Raw genomic sequence first — 22,679 nt, 5'->3', positions numbered from 1 at the left:
TGTTAGAAACCACTTCTGTCATTTCCATTCTTTTCCTATCAGTGATTGACTTCAAGGTAACATAAGAAAGAATCTTATGGAGGCTTAACAGAATTAGTTGCACATTGCAAACAGAGGTTGACTTTAGAGGTGACTATGCTGCTGGGAATATGAAAAGAAATAACTATGCAAATAAGCTCCTGTACTCCAGTTCTTCTAGATAGCTATTTCCAACATACATTTTTCTTATTGTTACAACAAAGAAGGAAGGGCACAGTGTTTATTCATGAATATTTCTTAATCCATCCCCTCACTGTCTAGGTTTTTCTACAGCTCCCGGTAGAGAATAACTTTGCCATGGTTGTCCATACAAAAGCAGCTGGCCGGACCAGTATCAAAGTCACTGTCCACTGTATGAACAGTTCCTCTGGGCAGTTTGAGGGGAATTTGTTGGAACTGTCTGATGAAATTCAGATCCTGGTAAGCTCCCAAACCTAAATCTTGTTTTTGTATATAAAGAAGAAAGTTATATTCTCTTATCATCCATAAAGAGCTTAGTCTGGATAGAGAGAGAGAAATTGCCAGAGAGATTCCTGAAACAGGTTTGTAGTTCCTAGATCTTTGTTGTTCCTGCTAATTGCTTTTATATAGTACTGACCTAAGAAGCTATAGGACATGTTCTACTTTCAACTCCCCATACCATGAACACAGGATATGAACACCATAATATCTAGAGAGGGACTCATTTCTGAGCTGCTCCACCTAACATAGATATTATACAGTCCATTTAGATATATTCACAGGTAGAATGAAATATAATCCTAACTTCTGGTAAGGTGTAAGGGTATAAATAGTTTCTACAAATATTCTCAGCTAAAAGCTAAATGGCCCTATTGTTTTTTGTTGGTTTTTTTTTTTTTTTTTTTTTGACCAGTAAGGGGATCGGATCGCAACCCTCAGCTTGGTATCGTCCACACCATGCTCAGCCAGTGAGCGCACCATCCATCCCTATATAGGATCCAAACTAAGGGCCTTGGTGAGCACCGCACTCTCCCGAGTGAGCCACAGGGCCAGCCTGGCCCTATTGATTTTAGATTCAAAAGACAAGTTACCATTTATATGGGGCAATATTGTTTCTCTACCTCTGAATTTGGGACTGATTTTTTTTGTTGTTGTTTTGTTTTGTTTTTCTTTTTCCCTTTATTTTGGCTTTTGGTTCTTTGAGAAGAAAGAGCATCACTATATAATAGTGATATAATCACTAATAGAAGACCTGGATGGTGTCCCTTGCTAATTTAATTTTATAGGTTCTTTGTTCTCAAATCTCATTTCAGGTGACCAGGGCTAAAATAAATTTCAGTTATTTTATACCTAATATCTATATAATACAGAGGATGTGGTAAGTGTAAACTTTACTACATGCACAGTCCCTCAGAGTCATAGCAGGGCTAATATTAGGTTACACATTCTAGAATACCTAGATGTCTTTTTAAAGTGCCTGGTTTGTTTTGGAAAGGAGTATTGTGGAAGATTTTAGACTAAATAGAAGTTAGGCAGACTGTTGATTTGCAGTTGTCATTTATTAACATGTAATCCCTTTGGGATTATACTGAAGTCCATATGTGAGTCAAGGTCATAAATTGTCTTTTCCAGAAATGAGGAAAACATTATTTTCTCATTATAGGTATTTGAAAAACTTCAACTTTTCTATCCAGAGTGCCAGCCTGAGCAGATTCTGATGCCTATGAATTCTCAGCTCAAACTCCATACCAACAGGTAAGGAGAAGGGAGAAGGAAGGGCCATGTTCTAACTTTAAGTATCTTCAGTAAAAAATTGCATACAGAAGGAGCTACACTTATCTTCTAGGTGAATTTTCTAACCCACCAATAATTTTTGTAGTTGAAGTGAAATTCACATAAAGTAAAACTAACCATTTATTTTATTTTTTGCAGATGGCTGGTACAGGGATCGAACCCTGGACCTTGGTGTTATCAGCATCACTCTCTAACCAACTGAGCTAACTGACCAGTCCTAAACTAGCCATTTTAAAATGTAAAATTCAGTGACATTTAGTACATTCATGATATTCCGCAACCGTCCCCTCCATTGGTTCCAAAACATTTTCATCCCCCCAAGGGAGAACCCATGCACATTCAGCAGGCACTCCCCATCTTCCCCTCCTCCCAGCCCCGGGCAGCCACTGATCTGCTTTCTGTCTCTACAGTATTAACTACTCTGGATACTACATATAAATGGAATCATACAGTATGTGGCTTTTTGTGTTGGCTTCTTTTAGTTAGTATACTGTTCTCATCTACATTGTAGCATATACCAGTACTCCATTCCTTTATATGACTAAATAATATTCCATTATATGGATATACCACATTTTGTTTATCCATTCATCCATTGATGGACATTTGGGTTGTTTTTATCTTTTGGCTATTGTGAATAGTGCTGCTGTGAACATTCATGTACAAATATATGAACACCTGTTTTCAATTGTTTTGACTGAATTTTTTAATGATAAATCTGTAATAGGATTTGATTTTTAAAGAGATAAGCATAATCCAACTTTTACCAAGAACAAATAAGCCCACAGTATGGATAATGGCTAGCAGTTTCCTTGATTATAGGCTCTAACAGTGATCCTGGCAATCTTTACTCCTTTCTCTCTGGTCAGACAGGCCCCCAAGAGATGTCACTTCCTCCATTTGTTCTTTAGGGAAGGAGCCGCCTTTGTAAGTTCCCGTGTTCTTAACTGTTTCCCTAATTCATCTGTCGTTGAGGAAGATGGCGAAGGGCTCCTGAAAGCTGGTTCCATTGCAGGTACTGCCGTGTTGGAAGTCACTTCTACAGAACCTTTTGGAGTCAACCAAACAACCATAACTGGGGTTCAGGTGAGTTCAGGCACTTATTCAAAAAAATAAAAGGAAAACCATGGCCTTAAGAGGCAGATTTCCTTTTCTAAGACCTAGAAACTTTTCTGAAAGTCAGAAATGAACCTGTAAGATAAAGGGCCAATCTTGACATGGTTATAAACCATCAAATTAAAATGGACTTTAGAGCCCTTGTTATAAAAGGGATTAGCTTCATATTGGTATGATTGTCTTCTTAGCAGCTTTGGCAAAAGGGTTGATATGGGAGGAGTATAGAACTATTTCTATCAAAATTAGGCTTTGTTATTAGAATAAAAGATTTTAGAATTAAAGAGACTTCAGAAGTAAGTTAGTCTAAGCCCCCTCCAAAAAATTTTTAGGCATTAAACATTTACTATATTCTAGCCATTAAGTTGGTCCTTTTAGGTATATTATTTCTTTTATCTACCACAGAAACCCTATGAGGTTGGCATTATTATCTTCATTTAACTGATAAGAAATCCAAGATCCAGAATGATTATATGAGGCTATGAATTGATGAAACTCTGATTCAAAGCTGGACTTCTTTTACCATGTGGCAGCTGTCTCTTACAGTGTGAATTTACAATCTGTAGTATTTGAATAAATAATCAATTATCTGATGGTAAATATTGAGCACCCTGTACAAAATAGATGAATTGCAGTCCTTTCCTCAATAGACTCTAGCTTCTCTTTATATTCCCACAGCTTTAATAATTAAAAAGACATTTACTGTGCTGTCATATTTCTTCTCACTCTGATTTAAGTCATCTCAAATCAAAAGTTAACTATTTCCTATGGAAGAGGAGCACCACTCTGTTTTTATCATTGATTGTAAATCTCAGAATATGGTTGCAGCTCTTCTCCAATGCATCCCTCTCTGAACCGGTGGGTTTTGTCTCCCACAGGTAGCACCAGTAACATACCTCCGAATGAGCAGCCAACCCAAGCTATACACAGCTCAAGGAAAGACCCTATCAGCCTTTCCCTTGGGCATGTCTCTCACCTTCATTGTTCAGTTTTATAATAGCATCGGAGAGAAATTCCACACACACAATACCCAGCTTTATCTGGCTCTGAACAGGTATGGAAGTCAAAGGAATGGTGTTGACACTGTGGTAGAAATCTTGCAGATTAGGCTGGTATTATATAGCAGCTCCAATAAATTCCTCTCACAGTCTGTACTTGGAATCTGATCTTTATTTCTTTCATTAAGATTTTTTTAAAAACAGACTTAGTTATAAGAGTGATAGCAGTGGGCCGAGCCCGTGGCGCACTCGGTAGAGTGCTGCGCTGGGAGCGCGGCAACGCTCCCGCCGCGGGTTCGGATCCTATATAGGAATGACCGGTGCACTCACTGGCTGAGTGCCGGTCACGAAAAAAAAAAAAAAAAAAAGAGTGATAGCAGTTGTCAGTGAAGGAAAATTTCAGGATGTTTTGAATCTCAAGTCCTAGCTCACAGAAAGACCCACAGGGAACTAATTGGAGTGTTATTATCAAAAAGCTTTACTGGAAAAAAAATTTTTTTTTAAGACTTACTGGCACTATACATATTCAGGTAATGGACTGATCCTTGGCCCATAGTTACTTATTCACTGTTGTGGAATTCCTTATGAACTTTTGAGCTGTTGAATGTAAAGGTTTGTGATAGAGCCTGCCCCCAGAACTGTTTCCTAACTATTGTCTCTTTTCAGAGATTTCTACCTTTCATGTCTACTTTCAGAGATGACTTGCTGCTTATTGGGCCACGGAATAGTAACTATACTTATATGGCCCAGGCTGTGAACAGAGGGGTGACACTTGTGGGGCTATGGGACCGAAAACATCCAGGGATGGCAGACTATATACCTGTTGCTGTAGAGCATGCCATTGAGCCAGACACCAAGCTTACCTTTGTTGGAGATGTCATCTGCTTCAGTACTCACCTTGTCAACCAGCATGGTCTGTATAACCTCTCTTTTTCAACCTAATAACTGACAGTTCTGACGATTAGAAAGCAACTAATCTCTTAGAGGATTTTTAAAAATTAAAGTCTGAGGGCCTCTTTGAGGAAGAAATTATTTTTGAGAGTTTTATTATTTGTCATGTGAACTGATAATTCTCAACTTAATGCCAATTTTTCTCAGTAGCCAGCCAAGTAGAAGTCAACCAGTAATATTTACCAAGTACCTACTGAATATATAACTCTATAATATATTATGTAGATAGTACAGGGTACTTCTCCATTCCCAGCTTCTGAAGGAGGGTAATTGCTAAGTTGAAGAATAGTAAAGGATAAAATAAAATGAAGGAAAGAGCAATAAGTTTAGTTCTAAGAACCAATCGTGTGCACACTATTTTGTTAGGCACATTTGAAGGCCTAACTCCTAATATATCATCATTGTAGTCAGGTTTGGCCTTACACTGGGTTAAACTATATTCTTGATCAGCAAAGCATTTCTGTTCTAAGAAGTACTATTGAGTTAAATAAAATCATGGAGGCTGGTTAGCTCACTTGTTTAGAATGTGGTGCTAGTAACACCAAGGTCTGGGGTTCAATCCTTGTACCAGCCAGCCACAAATAAATAAAGTCAGGGGAAAATCAGTCTTTGGCTAGGAAATGTGTGTGAGTTCTTTAGGCTTACAGATAGCATATCCCAAAGTGGTGTCCAGTGCCTGGATTTATACATCCAAATAATCCATCCAAGTAAGATTGGCTGGTGTGGTATGTAGCTTTGTCTTTGCGACCTCTTCCGGGAACTATATATACATGTGTCTGGATAAAGTGATGTAATGTTAGACCTGACTTTAACATTAACTACATGTTTTGGGCTTGACACAAAGGGAGTTAGTTCTATTCAGCCTAGGTCAAGTCCTCCAATCCTATAACAACTGACTTGCAAGCAACCATTGTTAACATGTGATCCAGTGCTAGTAAGCTAAACTTGCCTTAAAGCTGACAATGAGAATTACCATTCCATGATCATAAATCTCTTGTCAATGAAGTAGATACCTTTTAATTCTCTTTAGCTAGGTTTTGCCAGGATTGTCCCTCAGTCTTCCATTCTGGAATTTTGGGGAGCATCCCAAATCCATACCACTTTGGATGGGAAAGCAAAATGGCCACATGCTAGGATCAGTAGGTTAGTAGTCTAACCTAATCTTTGGCATTCCTTTGCTACCTTGAGACTTAAGCCAAAACAAACAAATCCTCTCTCCTGCCAGTTGTCATTTTCTTGCAGTCTTCCTGCTGGCATCAATCGTAGCTCAAAGCAGATTCGTCCTTAACAGGGTCTAAACAAAGTTTAATCAGAGAGTTATCCCTCTATGTAAAAGAGTTTTTCTTTTTCCTAAGGAGAGTAGTTACATTCTCCAACTAAGTAGCTCATATGATTCTGAAGGACAGTAGGTCTTGTTTTATTTTGCTGGCATGGTATATGAAGGGTAACCTGACATTCAGAAAACAAATTTATCCTCAAAGCTAGATGTTCCTCTTGGGAAGAGATATCTGCATGCTTGAATGGTCTGATTTGGAGTCTGAATAATGTTAGAATGATTTATAGAAAAAGTTGCAGACTTGTCTTTTCCTAGGTGAACCCGGGATATGGATGATTTCTGCTGACAATATTCTGCAGACAGACACTGTCATGGGAGTAGGAGTGGCCAGGAGTCCAGGAACTGCAACAATTTTTCATGACATCCCAGGAGTAGTGAAAACATATCGAGAGGTAAACCTAACTATTCTAGGCTTGAAGAGACTAGAGGGACTATTTCCATATTTGAGGATACACATATAGAAAGCACATCCTAGGAAAGAAAATACACTTACATAACAAATATAAAGCCAGCCAGCAAACATTATTGGAACATAAAGCTAAATAATGCTTAGGATTCTTAGAAGAATGACTAATCTGTTTTATGTTTTGAGAGATCACTATGGCTACTGGTTGGCACTAGACTTTAGAGGCAAGGGTAGAAGCTGAAAGACCATTTGGGAGTCTACTGCAGTAATCCAGGTGAGATACGATAGCAGACCAGGGTGGTAACTGAGGAGGTAGTGAGAAGTTGTTCAGATCCTAGGTACATTTTACAGGTAGAGACAATAGAATTTCCTGGCAGATTATATGCAGAGTATGAGAAAATCAAAAATGATTCCAGTTTTTGGTTGAACAACTAAAAGGATAGTGTTACCATCAACTGAAATGGGAAAGACTGTATAGGTGGAACAGTTCTGGAGAGAAGATCAGTCAGTTTTGGACATGTAAAATTGGATATGTCTATTAGATGTTAAGTGGATATGTTGTGGTAGCTAGATATAAGTCTGGGAGTCATTGGCATAGAGATGATATTTAAAGTCATTAGATCAGCAATAGAATGAGTATAAATAGAAAAAAGGTCGAAGTACTCCACTCTGAGGGCACTCCAATATTAAGAGCTCCAAGGGAAGAACCAAGAGAGCCTTATAAGAAATGACCAGTGAAATGTTGAAGAAAACCTAGAGATATTGGTGTCCTGGAAGCCAAGTGAAGAAAGTATTTAAAGGAGGGAGGGAGTGATCAACCATGTCAAATGCTATTGACAGGTTAAGTAAGCTGAAAACTGAGAAATGACTAATTGGTTTTGCAATATGGAAATTGATGACTTAGCTTCAGTGAAGTGATTGTAGTGAAAGTTTGACTGGAGAATTGGAGAAGAGGACTTGGAGACAATGAATATAACTCTTTAAGGAGCTGGGGTTAAGAATTTGCTTTATGGGTTTTTTTTTTTTTTAAGATGGGAGAAATAACGGATTGGGAATGATTCAGTAGAGAAGGAAATTTTGATGTAGGAGTAGGGAGAATTCTGCAGTGATATCCTTGAGTAGGTGAGATGAAGGAACAAGTAAGGGGGTTGGCTTTATGAAGACTTTTCTATATCCCTTAAATATATGTAATGTCTCCTTTTTCTGTTCCCAAAGCACTTGCTTGTTCCTCTTTTTATCCCTCAAATGTAGTAGGTATCATTTTATGAGTCTCTATTATAGGCTTGCCACTTCATACCTTTTTAAAAATTTTGTTTTACATCCAATATATCATTTTTAATCTTCTCAATGCTGCAAAGTAAGTATTATCCTACTTTTATAGATGAGTAAATACCCAATATGTGCCCATGTGGTATCCAGTGCCTTCTTTTAAGGAGCTCACAGTCTAGTGGTGACATAATCACATATATGGCACAAATAATTACAGTATAATTGATCACTGCTGTACTAGTCATATGTCAGATATGCTCTTAGAATACAGAAGAAAGTCACTTATTCTGCCTAGCTGTTAAGGCTAGATTATCCAGAGGTGATATTTAAACTGAGTCTTGAGGATTAGGAATCTGCCTGGCAGAAAAAGAGGGAGAAGGCATCGTAGACTAAAGAAGTCTATGCAAAGGCAAATAAAAGTACATGTTGTGTTTCAAGATCAATGAATAAACTAGGACGGCCTCAATATGTGTTTATGAGGGTAGAAATGGAAAAACTGGATAACATCCAGAGAGAACTTGTATCATAAGCACATCCGAGGGTGGAGAACAGAGATAGCATAAGAATATAACTAGAAAAAGAGATTGAGAAGCGACTAGGAACCAGAAAAGCAAGGAGAAGGAGTATCACAGAAGACATAGGAGGGAATAGGCTATGGTGTCAGATGCTATAGAGAAGTCAAAAGGTCACTTATATTCTAGTTTGTGTACTTTGTAAAATCCTCATATAATTATTCACTAACTAGCAGACACTCATTGAAGCCTGATGAGTACCAGGCATTATGCTGGCCTCTGGAAATTACAAAGATGAAAAAAACAAAATTCCTTCCTTCATTGAGCACTTAATGTAACTAATTTGGGTTTTAAAGTTTGGGAATATTTTTTTAAAAAGAAAATTTTTTAAAAAAAGAAAGAAAACTATGGTACAGAGTTCAATCCCTGTACCAGCCAGCCACCAAAAAAAAAAAAAGAAAGAAAGAAAAGTGAAAACTGGGCTTACAGTTAGCTTAGTTGGTCAGAGTGTGGTGTTATAACACCAAGGTCAAGGGTTCGAATCCCACACCAGCCAGCCACAAAAAAAAAAAAAGAAAGAAAGAAAGAAAAAAAAAAAAAAAAACCATGGTAGCACTAAAAATGGACAGTATATTACATTTAAATGAAAGATTTTGGAGGGCCAGCCCAAGGCTCACTTGGGAGAGTGTGGTGCTGACTACACCAAGTCAAGGGTTAAGATCCCCTTACCGGTCATCTTAAAAAAAAAAAAAAGAAAGATTTTGGGGGAAAAGGGTCACATCATCATCATCTTTCAATGTAATCATTAAACACTTGCTTCATGCACAAGGCACAGTACAGGACATACAAAGCTAAATTAGGGTCAGTTTAGGTCCTTGAAGAACTTAAGAATCTCATGGGCCAGCCCGTGGCTCACTCGGGAGAGTGCGGTGCTGATAACACCAAGGCCACGGGTTCAGATCCCATATAGGGATGGCCGGTTCACTCACTGGCTGAGCATGGTGCTGACAACACCAAGCCAAGGATTAAGATCCCCTTACCGGTCATCTTTTGAAAAAAGAACTTAAGAATCTCATAAAGGAATTTTATTTTATTTATTTATTTATTTATTTATTTATTTTTAAGATGACCAGTAAGGGGATCTTATCCCTTGACTTGGTGTTGTCAGCACCACGCTCTCCCAAGTGAGCCACGGGCCAGCCCTAGGAATTTTACTTTATTTATTTATTTTTATTTTTATTTTTTTGGCAGCTTGCCTGTACGGGGATCCAAACCCTTGACCTTGGTGTTAGCACCATGCTCTCTCAAGTGAGCTAACTGGTTAGCCCCTAAAAGGAATTTTAACAAGTATAAAAGTACCTACAATATAAGGCAGAACACTACAAGTATATTGAGAAAAGCAAAGTACTTTTAAGTTTCAGATAAGGTTGACATTATATGCACCTAGAAAGAGAAAACATCCTGAAGAAAGTTGCAGTTGTTTTAAAGGCATTTTCAGCTTTTTTGTTTGTTTTTGGGCGCTGGCCGGTATGGTAACCAAACCCTCGACCCTGGTGCTACAAGGCCACACTTTAACCAACTGAGCTAAATGGCCAGCCTCAAAGGCATTTTAATAAGGAGTCATACAAAGGGAAGATATGTCAGAAGGAACAATGGACCAAGACTTCCTTCTAGAAAACAAGTTATTTTCTTCTCAAAGGTAAGTGACTGTTGTGGATCTCAAATACATGATCACTAGAAGGGCAATTTGTACTTGTGTGAAACAGGTGTTTTTGGTTAAATAGGTTACAAGGTGTGGAGAGAGAGGGAACCAGATTCTCTAAAAACTTAGGTAAATTTTCCTTTGGTTTGCTCACAGGTGCTGGTCAATGCATCATCAAGATTAACACTCAGTCATGACCTCAAGACTTATCTCACCAATACCCCTAATTCAACTGTATTCAAGCTCTTCATTACCACTGGCAGAAATGGTGTCAATCTTAAAGGTCAGGAATCTCTTGTAGGTCAGAGTGATTGTTTCCATCTCTCCCATCTTCCCTCAATTTATTTACCCGTTGTATTACTAATGCAAGTTTCCTTTTATTTCAGAATTGATTCCATCTTGACAAGTAAATCATAGAGATCTTTGAAACCTCAGAAATTATGACTGGAAAAAATAAAATAAAATAAAATAAATAAATAAAAAATAAAGGGCCGAGCCCGTGGCGCACTCGGGAGAGTGCGGCACTGGGAGCGCGGCGACGACGCTCCCACCGCGGGTTCGGATCCTATATAGGAATGGCCGGTGCACTCACTGGCTGAGTGCCAATCACGAAAAAGACAAAAAAAAAAAAAAAAGAAATTATGACTGGATTAAAATTTTGAAATAGGTTCAACCTAACCACTATTGTCTTGCTATTTTAAAAATAAGATTCTTAGAAAAAATAAAAATTAAAAAAAAAATTCTTAGGCTCCATCCAGAGATTTAATAAATTCAGGTAGGACCTAAGAATCAATTATTTTAAAGCTTCCCCAAATTTGAAAATTGTTGGACTAGATTACATCTGAAATGGTTTTTGCTTAGCAAATTTACCTTATGTGTTTTTGTTTCTTTTTTTGTTCTGTATCGGCCTATAATTTACTGTCAGAAAAAGGGTGAAGGAGGGGCTGGCCTGTGGCTCACTCGGGAGAGTGTGGTGCTGATAACACCAAGGCCACGGGTTCGGATCTCATATAGGGATGGCCGGTTGGCTCACTGGGTGAGCGTGGTGCTGACAACACCAAGCCAAGGGTTAAGATCCCCTTACCGGTCATCTTTTAAAAAAAAAAAAAAAAAAAAAGGAAAAGAAAAAGGGTGAAGGAGAGCTGGCTGGTTAGCTCACTTAGAGTGTGGTGTTGCTAACACCAAAGTCAAGGGTTCAGATGCTGACATTGGCCAGCCACCAAAAAAGAAAAAGGTGAAAAAAAGAAAACTAAAATACAAGAAGCCCCTAATAGATTCCAGATGCTATGCTAGGAATTTTTATATATTTTATCTCATCTAACATTCTTATCATGTAGTAATTATTATCCTCATTTTAAAGATAAGAATTCTGAGGCTAAGAGCAAGTAACTTGTACAAAGTAACAACCAGTCAGTGGTGAAAGAGGTAGATATGTCCCACTTCGAAGTCCATACTTTCTTTCATTCCTTTGTTAAAAGAAAGAGCAAGTTCCAGTTCCAGGTGGGTTTTTTGTTGTCGTCGTTGTTGTTGCTTATTTTGTTTTTTATGGCTAAGAGGACATTCAAAATGACACAGACAAATCCATAACTTCGTAACTGTCTATAAAATTCAAGATAAATTGGGAGCTGGCTGGTTACTCAGTTGGTTAGAGTGCATGTGTTATAATACCAAGGTTGAGTTCAGATCCCTGTACAGGCCAGCCACCAAAAAAACAAAAACTTAAGATAATTTAAACTCCATTTGTCTTTTGTCCTTCCATTTTTAAGTACTCAACCTATTTTTTCACATTAATTTTATTATAATACAATCTAAGTATGTATAAATAAGTAAAGAATATTTGATCTTTTAAGTTTTCCAGTTCTTTTGTTTGTTTTGTTTGTTTGTTTTGTGGTGGCTGGCCAGTAAGGGGAGCCAAACCCTCGACCTTGGTGTTATCAGCACCATTACAGGTTCTTTTACAGAGAAAAAGTACTAAATGTTTCTAATAACATATTCACTCATTGTTGTCCAACTTATGATTTTATAAATAGACTGCAATGTTTTCCCAGAATTCTTCAACTTATTTTATTAAGAGACCTCATGTATCAATCCCTTTGATATTGCTGATAATCTCCAAAAGGTGAGAATGGTCACTGGACTATAAGCAATTGAAAAAGAAGGGCCGGCCCGTGGCTCACTTGGGAGAGTGTGGTGCTGACAACACCAAGGCTGCGGGTTCGGATCCCTATATAGGGATGGCCAGTTAGCTCACTTGAAAGAGTGTGGTACGGACAACACTAAGTCAACGGTTAAGATCCTTTTACCAGTCATCTTTTAAAAAGAAGAAAAAGAGTTTCCATAAACTGAAACAATTGAGAAACTGTGCAGGAGCAAATCTTGTTAACAGGGCACCAGTTCCTATTCAATCTAAAAGACCACCACCCATTGCAGCTGACCCAACCATGGTGTCAGTCTATTTTTTGCTGGCCGTATGGCTCCTGTTGAGGCACCATCTGTGCTTAAGTTCTAGGGCTCTTTGGCTTGAATCATACTGTAATCAGTTATGGAAAGAGACCTTCCTAGACTTAAAAGCTACCTCCAAACTGTAGTGCTTTATTTTTATTTATTTATTTAGCCTCTTTGATCAGGTCTTTATTCAAAATAAGCTGCCCAAAATGATTTGACTTTAATGAAATAAACAAATTTAAGAGTTTATGCAGCAGGCTTAAAAATATGAAATGCAAGGGCATTGCATTCTGGCTCACTCGGGAGAGTGTGGTGCTGATAACACCAAGGCCATGGGTTCGGATCCCTATATAGGAATGGCCGGTTAGCTCACTTGGGAAAGCATGGTGCTTACAACACCAAGTCAAGAGTTAAGTTCCCCTTATCAGTCATCTTTAAAAAAAAAAAAAAATATATATATATATATATATATATACACACATATATATATATATATATGTATATATATATATATATGAAATGCATACTGGCCAGCCGCAAAAAAAAAAAAAAAGGAATGCTTCATTAATTTGTGTGTCATCCTTGCCCAAGGACCATACTAATCTTCTCTGTATCATTCCAATTTCAGTGTATGTGCTGCTGAAGCGAGCACTGTAATGCTTTATTTTTAATAGCTGTCCAACTTCCCTGTAATCTTATTCCCACTGATGAATTCCAAAAATCTTTGAAAAAGGATACCACCTATGTGTGATATTGATAGACCATTTTATCTTTTTTTGGCAGTTGGCCAGTATGGAGATCCAAATCCTTGACTTGGTGGGAGTTTTTTTTGTTTTTTTAAAAAAGATGACTGGTAAGGGGATCTTAACCCTTGACTTGGTGTTGTCAGCACCAGGCTCACCCAGTGAGCTAACTGGCCATCCCTATATGGGATCCAAACCCGTGGCCTTGGTGATATCAGCACCACACTCTCCCGAGTGAGCCACGGGCCAGCCCTTTGACTTGGTGTTTTACCACTACGTTCTAACCAATTGAGCTAACATACAACCCTAATATATTGATAACAGAAGCCCTACTACAGTCATTCACAAACTACCAGAGGCAAAGGTCTTAAACTATTATTTCACCTTGATTGCAGCAAAGCTGGGCAAACCAAACAGAAGTGACCCTCTTTCTTGCTTATGTGTATGATACCAAATTGCCTTTTTTCTGCTTATTAGGATCCTGCACCCCAAATCAAGCCTTGGCCATTACAAAAGTACTTCTTCCAGAGACCCTCCTGCTTTGCCATGTACAGTTCAGTAATACTTTGCTAGACATTCCAGCAAGTAAAGTCTTTCATGTCCATTCTGATTTCAGCATGGAGAAAGGTAGGTTCCACCAGTTGGTCCAGTTTTCCCCTTCTGTTTTCCTATATGTACAATTGTCACCTTTTTATTGGATTGCATTTATACCTTCCAGTTTCATCTGATGTGTGTGTGGAATCTTTCTCAATCAACATTTTTGTTCAACCCATTCAACAAACTTTTAACATATACCTTCTAGAACACCCTATTGTAATTCTCTATTATAATTTACTATTTTGTTAGTCCCCATTATCTCTGGATTCTGTCTCATCCAGGGTTCTGGATTCTGAACCTGAATTCTGAGGGTTCTGGATTGTGTCTCATCCATCTTTATCCCCAGCATTTAGCACAATGTTTGAATGTTTGTTGTTGAACTGAAGGATATTCCAAGCAAAACAATAGCACTAGCAAATGGAAAACAGAAATAGGCATGAAATTGAGATGACTTTATATAAATCAATTGATCTAAAATGAGAGGATTCAGGGGCCGGCCTGTGGCTCACTCGGGAGAGTGCGGTGCTGATAAAATGAGAGGATTCATGTCAAACGTAAGGCATAGAGTAGTCCTACATCATGGGAGAAATTCTAATCCTATGCCGTGCAGCCTGAATGATATGGGTAATGGGCAACCACTGCAGGAAGGTTCATACAGCAAAGTGTTGAGCACCAAATATAAAACCTGGTACTAGGATAGGAACTGGAGGAATAAAGCTTTTAACCCTTACTGTTACTGCACAGGGTGGTTAGTTATAGAACAGAGATTATCTAGTGGCAATATACAGAATGGATAAGAAAGAATGGGAATCAAGGAGACTAGTGAAGGGGCCATTGCCATAATCCAAGCATGAATTGATGAGAGTCTACACCAGAGTAATAAAGAAATACTAACAGAAGGGGCAGATAGAAACACGTCAAAGGATGTTAGCAAAACTTGGGAGAATGATTGGATATAGGGATGAAGGAAAAGATGTCAAGACAGCTGAGGATTGAGCATGGGTTACTAGAAGAAACAGTACCACTGACAGAAATAAGGACTTAAAGATGTGGTTTGATAGAAGAGTGATTAAACCATGCTCAATGTTTTTCTTTCTTTCACAAACCCTTTCCTGATCTCATTAACTACTTAGTTCTATATCACCAGTCCTTAATTGCCCTGCTTGTGCTATATTATTTAATACTCCCTGACATGTTGGGGCTGGCCAGTTAACTCAGTTGGTTAGACCAGTGTTATAACACCAAGGTCCCAGGTTCGCAACCCTTTATGGGCCAGCTGCCAAAAAAAAAAAAAAGAAAAGAAAATACTCCCTGACATGTTGATTTACCAGTATTGGTATTCTTAGGCACTAAGTTCAGTTGTGATTTCCCTGGGACTGTTCTCTTTTTCTTTGGTATCCTCCCCATAGTGGCCAATAGTGTGCTGATACTGAATTCTCAAAACTCAGTTCACATTTTCTTTTGCTGAACTTGCATGTCACCAATTTTCCTTTCTCAATATAGCCTCTGAACCTTCCTGATTGGCTTTTTTTTCCCCCCAGGGGTTTATGTTTGCCTAATAAAGGTTCGACCACAGTCGGAGGAGCTGCTCCAGACCCTCAGCGTGGCTGACACCTCAGTCTATGGTTGGGCCACACTGGTCAGTGAACGTAGCAAGAATGGAATGCAAAGAATCCTCATTCCTTTCATCCCAGCCTTTTACATTAACCAGTCAGAATTGGTTCTTAGCCACAAACAAGATATCGGGGAGATAAGAGTACTGGGAGTGGATAGAGTTCTTGAGAAGCTAGAGGTATGTTAAGGACTGAACCAAAACAGAGCAGATAGATATTTTTAAAAGATTTTTTATTCTCATTCCAAGGGTAAAGGAAGTTACTGAGTGACCTCATAAAAATCACCATAGGAAATTCTTAAATCCAGTGAAGAAAACCTGACCCCTTCACAATGCCAGGCAGGCTCTGAGTCCAAAAGATAGGTCATGAGCTTTGTCAGTCTGGAAGATAACACCATCTTTAAAATACACCTTTAAACACATCTTTAAAACAATCTTTAGAATTCTGATTTTAAATGTTTTTGAAGTCTATTTTATTCTCACAGCTTATTTTCTTCCTTTATCCTTCAACATACTAAGGGGGTGAAAAAGTAAATGACTTTTATAGTGTCAGCTGACTAGCTAGAAATCCAGATAATTCTTTATACTGTATATTTGAGATTGGAACATACTGATACAAAACATATTGATTTTTTCTCTTTCAAACAAGTGCTGTTTTATCTTTTCTCCCAGGTCTTCCCCAGCTCCCCAGTTCTAGTGGTCTCTGGCCATAGGCAATCTCCCCTCACGCCTGGCCTGGCCATCTACCCTGTAAGAGTAGTCAACTTCACTTCCTTCCAGCAGATGGCATCACCTGTTTTCATCAATATTTCCTGTGTGCTCACCAGTCAAAGTGAGGCTGTGGTAGTGAGAGCTATGAAGGATAAGTCTGATGCAGGTAAGCACTGTAGTCTCCTATTTTTAATCTAGAGGAGGAAAGAAGACAGAATGTATTATTCACAATTTAGTTAATGGGAAACATTTAGCCACTTGACCAAAATTAGTCAAACTAATTGAGACATTTTTATCTTCCCAGCCTACCCAAAATATAACATTTAGGTAGCTTTCTTAACACTAGCTAGATTTTATACTTAACATATTGAAGAATAGTTATGTCAGTTTAACACGAGTTTGTCAGCTTTGCAAATATACTATTTGCCCAATTTTAAACTTCTTGATAAATGTTTTCTTTGAAAGTTTTTCTTTTCACATCAGGCAATGGGCAAATGTTGGTAATCCTAGAACTTTGCTTCCCAAAATCTGATTCTAGACATTACCCAGTTTAGAAACACCAAGTTTGGATGGAATGGAAACATAGTTATTCTCTTTATATTGTATTTGTCCATCCACTTCCCCACCCCTCAAGAGAAAGAGTATTCTTAATTATTGGGAGTGAACTAGGCTGAACCCTTGTATATCTCCTAAAGGGTGAAAGGTTTTTGTTTTTGTGAAGACCTGGTATGTACTGATCAGTATCCCAAGTACATTTATATGCATTTTGTTATTGAGGTGCTCAAGTCCCCACTAGAAACACTACTAGAATTCCAATCTGTTGGTCAACTTGTGCTAAGAGCAGTTTTTGTTGTTTTTTTGGCAGCTAGGGATCTGAAGCCTTGACCTTGCAGTAATAACACCACACTTTAACCAAGTAAGCTAACCAGCCAGCCGGTAGAGCAGTCTTTAAAGCTAGAGACCATGGGTCCTTGCAATGGTCCATTAGATGGAATTCATGCCCATGACCCTGAATGGGAAAAACATCTTTATTTTCAATTGACCTCTAAAGTTAGCATTTCCACTGATTAGGAATATAGGCAGTATGTGTGACTTTGACACCAAGAGAACCTACAGAGATATTCATGTTCCGGTTGTCAGATCACAAAATATTTCTCACTTCAAAATTACAGTAATCAAGGGCTGGCCAGTTAGCTCAGTTGGTTAGAGCAGGGCTGATAATACCAAGGTCTGGGGTTTGATCCCTGTACCAGCCAGCTGCCAAAAGAAAAAAACAAAAATTACAGTAATCAGACTGCACCTTGATCTTTTTTGTTGCTGTTAATAAAGCACACATATTACTGTATCATAAATTAGATTTTTTAACATTTTGATAACCGTACAATATAACCATGTCACAAATCAGGTTTTTTCTATTTTGGTAAACTGTACTTTGATATAATCGGTTTCTTTTATTCCTACATATTTTATTTTATGCATTTAAAAACAGTATTTGTCTTCATTTGTACAGTGGTTAGGGAAAAATGAATAGAAAAAAACATTATTCTGATAGGATCCACAGACTCTTCACCAGACTTGCCAGAAATACCCATGGCACAAAAATTGGTTAGGAACCTTTGTACTTCTTGGGAATAAGAGGGACCAGTGGGAACAGTGTTAACTGTGGTGGGTAGAAATGTTTAGATGCAAATATCCAAACCAATCTTCAGCTCACTCACATAAGCACGTGAGGGACTACTGGTATATGCTAGGCCTTATACCTACTGCAGAAGAAATCAGACTGAAGACAGGGCCAGATTGGGAAGACAAGAGTTAATTCAGTATAGCCAGAACATATAGGTGCAAGCCATAATGCTGGAAAGGTTGATAATATACCTTTTAAGTTTTATTTGGACTCTGATCCTATAGACACTGGAAAGCCAAGAGTTTTGAATGGCGGGACCTACATACCAGCCAGCTGTGCACCCCCCCAAAACAAACAAAAAGGGAGACCAGATCAGGGATTACTGTAGAGAATTTTAGTGTATGCACTTCAAGCAATCTCAAATTATTCTTCAGAGTGAAGCAGTTTGTAAACAGCATGAAGAATGTGACAGAGTATGGTGAAAGGTAAGACTAGGTAGAACGAGTCCAGAGGTAGAGTGCCCATGCTAGGGATGCAGAATAGCAACTACATGAGGACCTGGTAACCAATTTATGTGGGAAGGCCTGAAATTCAGTTTGGTGGGGGTGGGGAGTTCATTACTAGACACTACAGAATTTGAAGTAACCAAATACAGATTCCAAGTGTGCTCCAAAAACACAAGTCTAAAGTTTTATCAAGGATAAGTATAGACACAAATCAGAGTACTAGTACTCCCTAGAGGATGGCTAGTTAGCTCAGTTGGTTAGACTGCAGTTTTATAATGCCAAGGTCAAGGGTTCCAATCCCTGTACCTGTCAGCTGCCAAAAAAACCCAAAAACAAAAAACCCTAGAAATGACATCCTGAGTAGGACAAGGGTCCTCTGGATTTAACAGGTCACTGATGACCTAAAGAAATGTTTCAGGTTAGATGAATAAGAACTATAAATTGGGCTTATCAGTTAGCTCAGTTGGTTAGAGGGTGGTGCCAGTAACACCAAGGTCCGGGGTTTGATCCCTGCACCAGCCAGCTGCCAGGAAAAGAAAAAAATGATAAATTGAATCAGCATAGGCTGGTGAAGGGAAGCATGTCACCTGAAGTTAAAGTGCATAGGAAAGATAACAGGCATTTTCAGGTTGCAGAGGATTTAAAGCACCCTTTGTAATCTGAGAGAAGAAATAAAAGGCTCAGGAATTGCGGAATTTTATTACTCTGGAGATAGAAAGAAGCCAAAAAGTTGGAAGGGCCAAGTACAGATCAGTTTTGAGTGCTTCCGGTAGACACTCTTTTGACCACATATGATTTTTAAATACAGCTCGATGTTTTATTAAACAACTATTATCTTGTTTTGTTATGGCCAATACACAGATCAATGCAAAGATTCAGGTGTTCTCAAGAGATTCATTGGTTCTTACCAGATCCTCCTCTTTACCCTCTTTGTGGTGTTGGCATCAACAGCTTTTATCTTTCTAGGTAAGGAGTTCTTATATTCAGCATCATGGACTTTGACTTGGAAACTGGTTTCGGGGCCGGCCTGTGGCTCACTCGGGAGAGTGTGGTGCTGATAACACCAAGGCCCCGGGTTCGGATCCCATATAGGGATGGCCGGTTAGCTCACTGGGTGAGCGTGGTGCTGACAACACCAAGTCAAGGGTTAAGATTCCCCTTACCGGTCATCTTTTAAAAAAAAAAAAAGAAACTGGTTTCAATTTATTTCACAAACTAAATAAGGATGAAAATTAGTGTTTATCACATCTAATTCGTGACAAGCAGTTGAAACTGAGTTAGCCTCCCTAGCCCTAGTCACCTGGTGGATTAAAGGTCCTTTTCAATGTACTGCTACCAAGAAGCAATAAAGTGGGTGTGGCAAACTATGAAACACCACTTAGAAATCTCATTTTAGAGTTGACTTTCCCTTCCTCCAACATAAATCTGATGTTCCTTTTTGTGTGTCTTTTTTCCAGCATACAATGCTTTCCTAAACAAAATACAGACTGTTCCAGTTGTTTACACACCAACTCTGGGAACACCACAGCCAGGTAAAGAACCACTGTCTTCTTTGAAAAGAGTGCTTAACTCACTCAGCTCTTCATCATCTCCCTTCCCCCTTTACTTCTAGGTTCTTATACCTCCACGTGTTCTCCTCCCTTCATGAATTCACAACCTACACTGGCTCAGAGTCGGCTACAACATTGGTTATGGAGTATAAGGCACTGACCTACGTTTCGATAAGTCTCCTTTAACCGTAAGGGAATGGAGACTTCTAGCCCTGGGCAAAGAGCCTGAGCCTAGCAGCATCCTCTACAACTAAGCCTCCAAACAAGGCTTCTGAGCATTTTAAATAAAGGATTTTTTTTTTTAATTAAAGTGGTGTGTTGGATTATGTTGGAAAGATTAACTGTCAGTTCTTAATTCTAAGAAAACACAAAAGTGAAAGTTTAAAAAATCCCATTTATATAGTATCTCAGGTTTTTTAAAATCAAGCTCAGGATTTACCCAACAAACCTATGTGGATAAAAATGCCCCAAATAGACTTTTAAGTACTTGACCACTTACTTGCCCCAAATGATTCTAGTATTCCACTCTTCTGGTTCCCCCTGAATACTTCTAGCAGTTAAACAAGACAATAAACAGGATATATCCAAAATGTGTTTATTGGGAGGGTTTTCCACTCATCTTGATTCAGGGTGCTTTTAGTGCTGCTTCCTCCTGAAGGAACATCCTGAAAAAAAAGGTTCAGAGGTTAGAGGACATGAACCTACCTACTCTGCCCACCCCCACAAAATATGCAGGTCCCTGGTGATCCACCCAGAAAAAGCTCCATTTTTATTTTTCTCAACTTTTTAAACTACCACCTAGTCATCCATATCACTTCGGTCAATTCATTAGCAGCTTGAGGGTTGGCTAATTACTCAGTTGGTTACAGTGTGGTATTATAACACCAAGGTCAGGGGTTTGAATTCCTATACTGGCCAGCTGCCAAAAAGAAAAAAAAAAAAGGCAAAGACATTAGCAGCTTGAGTCCTTATGAAGCCCTTTTGTTACCTGTCCATACCAGCTTTAGACAGTAGTGCTTTGAGATTAACACATGGTTTCCAATACTTAAAAACACACTACAGAATACAACCCTCTTTCCAAAACAATCTAAAAACTTACATTATACATGATCCCTCTCACCATAATATTCAAAGCCCGAAATTCACAATATTTACCTTCTGTAAGCCTTGCTTTTCCTCCTGTAGGCTGGCAGAGGACAGTGGAGCAGCCAACGCACAAAACTACCGTTTGTGCATGGCTAAAAACCGTGGTGATTTTATAGCATCCTGAGAAAAACACCAAGCAAAGAGTTTACATTTTTTCCAATATTACCCCCATTCCTTTCCTACACTTAAGCCCAAATGATCATCCCATTAGTGTTTCCTACCATGAAGAAACAGGATTTGTATGCGAAATTTTGATGGGAGAGCATTCTGAATTTCATCACTACCCCTAAATCACAAAATTGTATCATCTTGTACATTCGAATTCTAAGAAAACCAGGAACCGTATTCTCTCCATTTTACAGTTTAAGAAACTGAAACTGCTGGGCTGCTTCAAGGACATGGCACAGCTCATGCTACATTTTCCAAGTGTTGAGGTCCAGTGCTTTCCCCACTAGAGCAAGCCGTGTACTCACCTGGGCATTTCACATCCATGAAATAGGAATTGGGACTCTGCACCAGGCGCTTCTTCTTGTGTTTCCTCTTCTCCTCTTCTGGAGAGGGATGGAGGAGATCCTTTGCGAGCTAAGAGGGGCAGAAATGCAGAGATTTAGAAACCAACAGCGAAAATGGGATGATCGAAAACAGCCCTCACTGTCACACACCGGGGAGAGCTCGCCCCTCGCCGCCCCTGGTGTCTGCGCAGCTGGGCCGCCATCTTATCTCCTCTCCGCTCCCGTCTATGCGGGTGGCCCGTGGGCCGCTGCGGTCCCTGGAGTTTATGTCCTAAGAAGTGAGGAGGGCAAGTGAGGACCCTTTACGATCCGAAATCAGCGTGAGGGGAGCGTGCGGACAGAAGAGTGAGATCTCCGCCGAAACCTGGACCAAGGAACTCACAGGCATGTTCTCGTGAGGAGGTCTTCACCGCCGGAAAGGAGCGAGGGCGGAAATCCTGCTGCTTATATCCGGCATCCTGCAGGAAGTGACGTCAGGGTCTCCCGCCGCCACATTGGGAAGGTCCTGTTCTCTGTCCCCATCTGCCCTGAACGCGAAGGGTTCTGCCATCTTAAGAAGGTCTTTAAATGATAGTTATGACACTTGTCGCCATGTTGAGAGAATTAGCGTGCTCTCTTGAGGTCAGCGTATTTGGTCACTATTGAGGGATAAATGGACATTTTTAAAATTTCATGCTACATTTTGACAGTTGGAACTTAATATATAGGAACGGCTGAGGAAAAAACCCAGCGAGATAGAGATGTATCCGGCACTTCTTTAATATTTTTCAATTATCCATAGTCTTTACTATTTTTCAGTTGGTTTTATTTACCCATGTTTAACAATTAAGGATGTAAATATAAAAAAAGAAAGTTTTCCACATTTCTACCACCCCCAAGCTATTCCTAGTGATTACCCTTGTTAAATTTTGTCTCCTAATCCTTTCCTTCCAAGCAATAATTATAATAATAATTAAATCAAACACATATACAGTGCTTACTATGTGCATTGTTCTGACTGCTTTGCATATGTTAATTAGTCTTTAAACAACTCTATGAGGTTGATACTATTATCCACATTTTACAGATTATGATATTGATGCCCAGAAAGTTAAATAAGTTGTCCAAGGTTAACAGAATATGTATCTGCAGCTATATACATCTTTACAGATC

At 39.0% G+C, this 22,679-nt stretch overlaps 2 protein-coding genes and 1 non-coding gene across 4 annotated transcripts in view; 1 reads left to right on the top strand and 2 right to left on the bottom strand.

Moving 5' to 3' along the window:
* NUP210L (nucleoporin 210 like) overlaps positions 1–20,153 on the top strand; it is a 103,228-nt gene extending 83,075 nt beyond the window's left edge. The window contains exons 28-40 of one of the 2 annotated variants that reach the window (XM_063104963.1): positions 301–459; positions 1,664–1,755; positions 2,706–2,880; positions 3,786–3,961; positions 4,601–4,818; positions 6,448–6,584; positions 10,238–10,364; positions 13,747–13,896; positions 15,408–15,658; positions 16,151–16,355; positions 19,181–19,285; positions 19,777–19,851; positions 19,932–20,153. In XM_063104963.1, coding sequence (XP_062961033.1) covers positions 301–459; positions 1,664–1,755; positions 2,706–2,880; positions 3,786–3,961; positions 4,601–4,818; positions 6,448–6,584; positions 10,238–10,364; positions 13,747–13,896; positions 15,408–15,658; positions 16,151–16,355; positions 19,181–19,285; positions 19,777–19,851; positions 19,932–20,029 — 1,968 coding nt within the window. In that variant the 3' untranslated portion in view covers positions 20,030–20,153. The remainder of the gene's footprint in view (positions 1–300; positions 460–1,663; positions 1,756–2,705; positions 2,881–3,785; positions 3,962–4,600; positions 4,819–6,447; positions 6,585–10,237; positions 10,365–13,746; positions 13,897–15,407; positions 15,659–16,150; positions 16,356–19,180; positions 19,286–19,776; positions 19,852–19,931) is intronic. The other variant, XM_063104965.1, reaches the window with a different exon arrangement.
* LOC134385313 (U6 spliceosomal RNA) lies at positions 13,072–13,178 on the bottom strand. Its single transcript, XR_010024305.1, has one exon. It is a non-coding gene; the product is annotated as a U6 spliceosomal RNA (small nuclear RNA).
* On the bottom strand, positions 15,695–21,948 carry RPS27 (ribosomal protein S27). The gene is made up of 5 exons (XM_063104966.1): positions 21,910–21,948; positions 21,489–21,597; positions 21,025–21,135; positions 20,369–20,534; positions 15,695–16,383 (listed from the first exon to the last, which is right to left on the bottom strand). The coding sequence occupies exons 1-4, from the start codon at positions 21,913–21,915 to the stop codon at positions 20,506–20,508; spliced, it is 255 nt and encodes an 84-aa protein (XP_062961036.1). The 5' UTR covers positions 21,916–21,948; the 3' UTR covers positions 15,695–16,383; positions 20,369–20,505.
* Positions 21,949–22,679: the final 731 nt, after the last annotated feature.

The sequence above is a fragment of the Cynocephalus volans genome, chromosome 8, assembly GCF_027409185.1.
Source record: "Cynocephalus volans isolate mCynVol1 chromosome 8, mCynVol1.pri, whole genome shotgun sequence".
NCBI lineage: Eukaryota > Metazoa > Chordata > Mammalia > Dermoptera > Cynocephalidae > Cynocephalus > Cynocephalus volans.
Note: the sequence above shows the minus strand (reverse complement) of the source record. Positions and strands in the feature narration are given on the sequence as shown.